We start from the raw sequence: 9,784 nt of genomic DNA on the forward strand, positions 1-9,784 counted from the left end.
TTTCAATAAATGTGAGTCTTGAATATAGTAGTCTTACTGGGCAAACCCTGCATCTTAAAATCCCTGTTATCCTCATCTTCATCATCACATGTGTTCGGCTTCCCGTATGTGTTTTTGTTTTTCTTTAAATCCTCAAGACCTCAGAGTGCCAGGTCTCTTGTAATACCCATCACTCCTTCCATTCAAAGCTAAGACAAAAAGCTGTGTAGCCGTGCAGCCGAACGCTCAGCTCGTTACCATGGTGATCTTCAACAATGCCCCCCTCAGCCAATCCCTGCTGCTGGTCCTCCAGCGTTTAAACGAGCTTCAGACGCTTCACACAAATGAAGGTCGCGGGAAAAATGGGTCAACGGTGTTTCATAAGGTGGTGGGGTCGACCAAGAACCCCTCCCATCACACACACACACACACACTCACACATACACACACTCAGACACACCCTAGGACGTGCTGCAGATTCTCCACACATGAGGGAGTCATGAGGGAAGCAGCTACTTAGATCCTGTTAAATTAATTCATTATCTGTTATGAACAAGGGAGTTTTAATGTAATCAAAGCCTACACAAAAAAAATATTATCTTTAGAAATCACTCCATAACATTTTGTTTCTTTGATTCCATGGTTCGATCACTCTTATCATTCAAATATATTGTAAACAAAACAAGTTATGATGTGATTCATGTATTGCTTTGCGGTTAACAGTAGCCTGCTGATCTACTGATCGATCTTATGGGTTCATCATTTCCTCATCATTTCCTGTGATTTGTAATAATTACAGGTAAAACATTGAGTACTTTATTTATTACTGTGTATTATGTATTATTATCCATATGTGAAACTGTATGGTTTGAAAGATTTGATATTTGTGTATGTTCAACTCAAAGACCCACATGGTTAACAGCTTCTACAGGATGTCGTGGCTTTAAATGCACATATCAATACATGGCCAAGCATGTGCACACATACTGGAAACAAGCAGGGTTGGACATATACTGTACACTTCACACACAATTGTGTATGGAATTGTGAATAGTTTGTTTTTCCATTAAAAACTGCCTAAAAGTTCCTACTCTACTATATGGTATGCATGTAAAATGATCTGTTTACATGTCTGCAGTGGTAGTAAACTGCACATGTTGAAGCCTTACCCAGTTTGAACATCATCATGGTGATCAGCACCGTCCTCTGATATCTGGACCAAACTCTTCCAAACTCCATGGTACAACCGGCTGCTGAGGTTTCCTTCAGTGTAGAGCGATGCTGTCAGTCCACAGGTTCTCCATCCACCACCACACTGCCGTGCTCCATCCAGGCTGCTCCAAGTTAGCTGCTGAGAGTGAGCTCCAGCACCTACATGCCTGACCACTGGGACTCTGGGTCTGAGAGTGTGTGAACGTGTGTTTTCCAGTGTGTGTGAGTCTCTCTGGAGACCGAGTTGGGCTGTAGAGTAATCACCCCAGCAGAGAGTGAGGGGAGGAAAACATGAGCTGGACTTGGAATGGACTCATTGAGCCACTGCTTCACTGACCGGGTCTTTCTCACTGTTCACTTCACTTCCTTTACTTCTAGATTAACATTTATCTTTTAACATTTACACGTTTTCAGGAATTTAAAAGTGACTCAAATCAATGACAGTCATGCTGGATTCAACATTCCACACATCAGCATTTTTGGGGCAGTAACTAACTACTAATAACTTTTCATGATTTTTGTTATTATTATAAGATAAAAAAAGCATCATATGCTCACAGTTTAGAAGATGGCACTATGTTATGCTGGAATGTGACATATTCCTTCAAAACATTACTTTTCCAATAAAGTTTTTAAATAATGAGCGATAACACTTGTTAGCAATTTACTAATCGATTAATCAACACATTTTTTGATTTCGCAACATTTCCCAAAACAATTGATAACTGCTTAAAGATTGAAGAAATAATATTTGAGATTAGATGTGAAATACAATCAAATTGAATTAAATGAAAAACTGCCGGATTAAATGTAGTTCAGGTGTAAATGATCACACCTTACAGTCACGATGCATTTTTAAATTCATTAATTGGCCTGTATCCTCCTCACTACCTGTGCCATGGCCTATAAGAACGTGTTTACTGTGTGCATCTGTATTCCAATGCATAATATATATTATGCATTGGAATACAGATATATAAATCTTTATATAGATGACAATCAATGTATATTTTAACATTTTTGAATGAAAGACAGCTGTAGATACATTTTAATCATTGGCAATTATACTAGGGTTATACAGAGCCCAGGACTCTAGGTGCCATATCATTTTAATTAACAAAGAAAGAAAAACAAAGCTAAATCAGAAGGTAATAATAATAATAATAATAATAATAACAATAAAAATAATAATAATAACAATAATAATAATAATAATAATAATAATAATAATAATAATAATAATAATAATAATAATAAATAGAAGAAAAAAACATCAAGCATCTTTGGTAGTAAAATTTAGCTACTGATTTGTTTTTATAATTTGTTACAAATAATACTCTAAATAACAAATTAACAAATTAATAAAAACTTAAAAGTTGGGGTTGTATTAAGAAATTTTGCTTCATTTAGAATAAGGAAATTTGCCCAAGAAGATAAAAAAGTTAACAATAGTAAATAATCAGTCTTGTAGAAAGTACATTTGTTTCAACATCTGCAAAATGGAAACATTCATGTTAGTTGGATATTGATTTTAAATACTGAGAAATTGAAGACATCCTTTCTTGGGTCGATGTTGACTTTTTCAGTGTTTAACCAAGACAACGTTCTAATAAAGTAGGCTACTCTAAATTTGTACTTTCTAGTGAAGTTTGTGGATCCACTGGATGTTGCTCCCCAGTGCCCTTAACTCCCACCCCCACTTCTGTGAGCAGGGGTAGAAGGAGCTTATACCAGCACCTATCTGGTTGGTGGAGGCCTCTATGGTAGGTAGACAAATGCCTTACTCTCCCCCACTTCCACTCCCACACACTCCCACCCCCAACCACATGCACAGGCCCTGATCCCAGCGTCAGGCTTAACTCCAACCTGCTGCGTTCACAACAACAAAAAAAGTTTAATTAAACACTCTGTGAGAGGTGGGGGAGGGGCCGGGAGAGGAGAGGGGCGGGTGGCCTTCAACAAGCGACATGCAAATGTATAAAGTAGTGAGTCAGAGCAGCTTCACAGCTTCACATTCCTCAGTGACTGTCTGCAGCCACACAATAGAGAAAATGACAGCAGGCTGACATGGAGTCTCAGCCAGGCCTGAGGAGGCTGACAGGCTCTCTGTCTGTCAAGGAAAAGTGAGCTACAGATGTTATATATGATATATATTATTATTATTATTATTATTATTATTATTATTATTATATTATTATATTATATATTCTGCAGCCATGTTTTCCCTGAACTTTTAATTATAATTACTATATTTGATCTCACTTTATATTTGTGCCTCCCACTATTCATCAGTCTTACATGACACAACTTGACACAACATGCCTCCAATGTATACACAGACTTCTTAATTAGCACCCACATCTCTGGTTATTGGGGAGACTCCGCGGGGACCGCTACGACCTGCATGGAATGGGTCATGTGAATGATGGGCTAACACTACAGCCAGCAAGCTAATATACTAGTATGTTTACTGATGACTTTGAATTGACACCGTTAAAGTTAACGTTGTCAACTGCATTTCTTTAGGTGACAATTTACATACTGCAGTATGAATTGATATTAGACAATAAAGTCAACAATGCCATTGATCTGTGTCCTGTTCATAATCTGATTTTTCTCCAGACATACAATCTGAATGTTATTGGAAGTGTTTTTTCTGGGTGTCAGACCAAATGGTACCTACACCTTCAAATCTGCTGGAATCCTCCTTCCCAGCATGCAACAAAATGCAACAGAGGAATGGTGAAGCAACAACTGTAGGAGGCGTAGCCTCATGGCTATAGTGTGTACCACAGAGGTAAGGGGACAGGGGGGATTGACGGACCACCGCTCAGTGTAGCATGAACATCAACTTAGAGATGCTTGGTAGTCAGAGCTAACCAGCCATGAGACGCTACTGTCTCAGATCCGGCAGCAGACATAAATCCCTGGGCCGGCACTTGATTTCGGTGGGCAGGCCCAATGTAAACATAGTAGCCGGCACATGAGTGTATTGATCAGGCTGATTATACAAATATAAGCACATCCTTGCTTCACTGAACTGAAAACAACATTAGTGCAGACAGTTATTGACAGATAATATATTTAGCTGCCTAGGAAATGAAACACAGCTATTTTCTGTGGCTGCCGATAAGAGCGTCACTAGAAGCACAGATGTCCCTTTGAGACCGTTTCTGTGGTGGGAACATGTCTTAGAGCTGGGCGAGCAGCTCGAGATCTATTATTATTGTTGCTAGTGGGCCTATATGTTGTGTTTACTGACTCTCTTGTTTATGTAAAATAGGACTGTAGGATATTGGAAAAAAACTGACATTGTCTTTAATTAAAAAATAATTCTATGATATGATTGCAATAGGAAAAAAATATAATAATTGTCAACAGATGACAACAAAGAACTTGATTTTTTTGTCAACATTAACCTTCTGGAACAGAAATATTTTCATTCAACTGACGTAGCGTTACAATTTGCAACCAAATGTTTTGTATGAAGCAGCAACATTATGATGCTCAAATGATCTGTTGGGCAGCCCTGATGTACAACATCATTTTCCGGTGTCACTTATCAGCCTTGATAACGCAAGCGCAACTATGAGTGCGAGGCACAATCTGGTGCTACAGTAAGACAGTGTTCTGAGGATTCGGCTTGACCAAAACCTTCATCTCTATTAAAGTCCTTTTCCAGCAAGTGTCTATATGATTATGTGTATAGGGGTTAAAACATCATTTAGCGTGTGGTTACGACAATGTCTTCTTACAGTGCAATACACAATCTACCTCATGTTCTTTGCAGCAACTCAATTAGGTCAAGTGTCATGGCCTCAGGTGGAAAAACAATTGAACAATAAATTGTCAACTGTTAATATAGCTGATGGTAGTGAGAATGTGGAGGTCATCTTCATATAGCTACTTTAGGTACCTAGCTCATGTGAAATGGCCAGAAAAATGGGTACAAGTTGTTGTTAGTCGACTTACAGAAATATGATCCCTTTAAGTGAAACATCTCTATGATTGACATGCAAAATATTGAGTTAACTGATACCCAATGTAAGCACAATATCAAACTGAATGAGAAACTAAATGGCAATTTGGTCAGGCCAGTCTTCCCCCCACTCACATTTACATCCTCCTTGTCATAGTCCTGCCCCGACTGACCAACATTATATTACCAGTGTGTGAAGGTGAAAACAAGCCAAGCTGTGTGTGTGGGCAGAGGTGATTTATTGTGGGGATCTTTTACCCTGAATGTATTATTTCAGCATTTTACATCACATGTAGCACTTACATTTCACCCACAAGAGGACAATATTTTACTTTAAATTATGTTTTCATGTCACAGTAAATTGATGCTGAATGAAAAGTTATTTCACGGAAGAAAATCATCTGAGCTGATCAGATAAATGATGTTTCCCTTTTCAGGACACAATAATAAGTTGTGTCATTGAATCATTGATTAAAATGGTTTAACATCCTTATTAACTATGCACAATAACTAACATAACAGATGTGAGAGAGATTAAATAGAAGAATAGTATTCAACATATCACAAGAGACTAAAAAGCCAAAATACCACAAACTGTAAGTAAAGTTAGAGGTTTATGTAACATTTAGATTCAATCTCAAGTGTTGAATGACCTCATTTACTGGCCTCCCTGAAAAGGGATTTTTATAGTTGAAATACTTTTGTAAGAAAATGTGTAAAATCGAAATAATATAAATGATTAATTCTCATAATTGTGGAAAAAGTCCCGTAATGCTATCTCAATATATAATATCATAATTACAACCTAATATCTCATATGATGATAATGTTAGAAACTAAGTTCTTTTTATGACATTATCTCATAATTCTAATTTAATTTAGTGTTGTTCCCCCTGCTGAACATACCTTACGATCACATTAAGCAACAATGTCTCTGATACTGAACTAAATGCTGTATTTCTGTATTCAACCTAGATTTCCTTGAAATCTTTGCAATACCTGAAACTAAAAAAATCTAAATGATGGTAATTAATACATCACTATGGCATGCTATCTGATGTCATTTTATCATTATTATATTAGTATTATTCCATTTTTGTAAACAAGTGAAACAAATCTTCCAGTGTGACTTCACTTCCTGATTAAATCTATTTATTTTCAATATTGTGTGGGACCAAATGTACCAGCATACTGAGATACTGGAAGGACAGATAGTGTATTTAATTATCACTTGTAATCATGTCACGCCGACTGGACTCATTTATTTGAAAAATAATAATTAGGATAAACTATGATCTACAGGTGACATGCAGATACAATAGGTGTGTATGTTCTCATCACTTCACCCCTCTGATGACCATTCAGCCCTCAGTCTGCTCCTTTCAGAGCATTTGGACAGATAATCCAGTTTCATCCAGTGTGCAGACACACCATGACAGGGGGTCATCATCTTTATAAACAAATACTGTCCGGATTAACAGACAACAACAACCCAATCTGTCCCTTTGAGTCAGTGTTTGCAGTTTACCCATGGTACCATACGCAACAGAGGTCTGAGGGATCAGATGGAAGTTAAGTGGCCTGTGTGGATAAACAAACATGCTTACAATACACAATAAGGTCACAAGCAATTATGAACTTCACGCCTAGAACCTGACAGCTACTAACAGGATGCTAACAGTCCCTCCTACGTTACACCTGCACTGTATGGTAATACAGACAGACATACACAGAGTGCAACAGGAAGATGTTGTTCACAGCATCACAACATCACAAACGTCTGAAACGGTGTTGATGAAAGTGAATATGAACTGTTGTATCCTGACTGAACAAAAAAGGAAAATAATTGTTTTTCGTTAGTTTTTTACTTTTTCAAAGGTAACGAATCACAATCTTTGATATCATTTGCTATATTAAACTTTAAACTTTAACGACACAGGCCATGTTTCGTTACAAAGCGTGTGACTTCAACACTGCACACCACTATGAGCATCCCATCACCTACCAACAGTCAACATTACTTTCTTTTAACAAAAGGCCATGACATGCCACAGACATGGCAGGGAAGTCGCAAAGTATTGATAGATTTACTAACACATTGTTGGCTTTGGTCTTTTCATTGGACTTGTTAAAATAATATAAACGTATAGAATGATAGCAGCCTTATCTTTTAAATGTCTGGAAAGATCTGTATTTGGAATTCATGACCTCACATAGGGCAGAGTGCCTAAATGTGTGGTTTTTGTAAGACATACACTATCATAATTCATCACAATTAAGTCCAAATAAAGAATGGAATATGTGTGTTTTGAATTACAATACAAATGTCCACATTCTGTTGAACTGTGCAGGCTATAATATCTGAGATGAACAATGCACACTTGCTCTTGTGTCTGTATGTCTGTCTGTTCAAGTTTCCACTGGTACAAAGCAGATAAAAAGGAAACTCTGTTGGTGGTATTTTACAAGCAGTGGGAAGAGCAGCAGCTGTCTGCTAATGAGCAGCCAATGCTAATCCTTCAGTCCAATGGTAATAGATGTTTATTACAGTCCATCATTGCCCACTGAGGTGCACCCATTAACACTCTGACCACAATAATAGGCTTACATCCAAATAACACTCTGAAAAACTTAATTTATTAAGTTTTTAAGCAATGTCAACAAGGATAAAGCACCTGGAATAGAAGGTTAATAGTTAAAGAATTCTCATTCTGTGTTTTCTTTAAGAAAAATCCCAGATAATGTGTCCAACCTTCCTGAGAGAAAAGGAACAGAGCTGTTTACACACACACAAACACACACACACACACACACACACACACACACACACACACACACACACACACACACACACACACACACACACACACCCTGCACATCTTAACATCCATTCCTGTCTGACCCCAACAATGGCATCTCAAAAGGGTTCCAATTGCCTTGTGACCCTTAACTTCACCCCCTCACTCCCCCTCTTTTAAACTTTGCCAACAAAGAATGCTGCAATGGCTCAGATGGGGAGGCATTCAAACTCCATTTAACAACCAATGCACCATTACTCACTTCCATGTTCACATGTCCACAGCTCAGTTCTGTATGAAACAAAATGTAAGTGTCCTTTGATGCATTTGAAAAAGTTTGAAAACCAAATTAAATTGAGTTGAATGAAGTGACTTATGCTCGTCAGTGATGTTGTAGTACTCATAAGTGTGATAAACCCCAGTGCCCTCCTTTATACATTTCATGAGTGTTATGTGGATCATATTGTTTTTCCGCCCCAAAAATGTTTTATCTGTGTTGCAAAGAAAGTGTTGAGTTTTACATTTTTTGGTCTATCACTATATCACTATGAATGCTGAAAGCTACTTAACTTGTATAGTGATACATGGAAATAGCGCCACCTACTCAAACTTTGAAAACAACAAACAGCACATTGCACTAAGGATGTTGATACTGAAGCTCTACAGGCCTGCTGCCCCTAGTGGTTGCAATGCTTATTACACCAGACTGTAATAAAGTGAAACAAACTTTAAACAAAATACTTATTCCAGGGTTGGGCTTGAAGACTACACATTATTATGAGAAACCCTGCGTTACAGGCTGGGGCTGTGGAGTTTGAACGACAAAGGCCACTTCAAGGCAGAGAGGTTCGAACAAAAAGACCCCAGGGTGTTCCATGAAGGGAAATATAGGATCAAATCTGCTTAACAATATTATATTTAGATATATTTGTCCTATGGTACTAGAGAAAAAGTGAATGAGTATCCTTCTTCTGAAGAGCATGAATGTACTCAGTAAATGTTGCTCATCTTTGGTAGGTCATGTTCATATTTTGTTGTCTTCGACCAAAGTTTACAAGGAAGGTAATGGGGTCACAATAAGGAGAGGGTTCATCCTCTTTGGGCCACAAAAGTCAACTGCAATTACAATGGAAGTGGCCAGTAGTTTTTGGGATACCTTGTCATGGATATAAATGTTGCTCTTGCAGGACTAGGACAAATCAGAGGTTTTACCAAAGGCATTAAGAACCCTCCTCTCGGGACCGTGTGCACACACTTCAATGGAAATCAAAGCAGTAGTTTTTGTGGAAGCTGTGGCATTCCAAGTATAGTACTTGTAAGGGACTTATTTCCACCTTTTTTCGGGAAAGTCCACAGCTGCGACTGCAGATAACTGTATATTATTCACCAAAACCTCCCTGTGCAAATGCAGGATCACATGAAAATGAGTTTCAGTATAGCAGTGTGACAACTGAAGCCATGATAAGAGAATGTGAAAACCCCAACACAGCAGTCCACCTCCTTCTTGTGGAATTAGTGTGGATAGTGGGGGTCTTAGTAAGAGGATTCTGGCCTGTTCAAGCATCTTAAAGAGCAACAGCACTAGATACATGACCAAATCCCTGAGGTTTTTCATTGAGGGAGAAATGTTGCTGCCTGACAGTAGCTCGCCAAAACAAATTTCTGTTGTGACTTCACTAATTATTCCGGCTTACTCTAATACCTGATTAGCACAATACAGTGATTTACACGCCAACTGGGGCCTTTCACACTACCTGTCTATATGGGAGGGTCTTTGTTCTCTTCTGGCTCTTATTAAGATGTCATCCATGCTAGA

At 38.1% G+C, this 9,784-nt stretch overlaps 1 protein-coding gene across 2 annotated transcripts in view; it reads right to left on the reverse strand.

Annotated features, from left to right (window-relative positions):
* LOC115013828 (protein crumbs homolog 1-like) overlaps positions 1 to 1,334 on the reverse strand; it is a 32,698-nt gene extending 31,364 nt beyond the window's left edge. For both annotated transcript variants that reach the window (XM_029440356.1, XM_029440355.1), the window contains exon 1: positions 1,149 to 1,334. In XM_029440356.1, the coding sequence (XP_029296216.1) occupies positions 1,149 to 1,218 (70 nt within the window). In that variant the 5' untranslated portion in view covers positions 1,219 to 1,334. The remainder of the gene's footprint in view (positions 1 to 1,148) is intronic.
* Between the last annotated feature and the right edge of the window lie 8,450 nt (positions 1,335 to 9,784).

This window comes from Cottoperca gobio, chromosome 9, assembly GCF_900634415.1.
Source record: "Cottoperca gobio chromosome 9, fCotGob3.1, whole genome shotgun sequence".
Taxonomy (NCBI): Eukaryota; Metazoa; Chordata; class Actinopteri; order Perciformes; family Bovichtidae; genus Cottoperca; species Cottoperca gobio.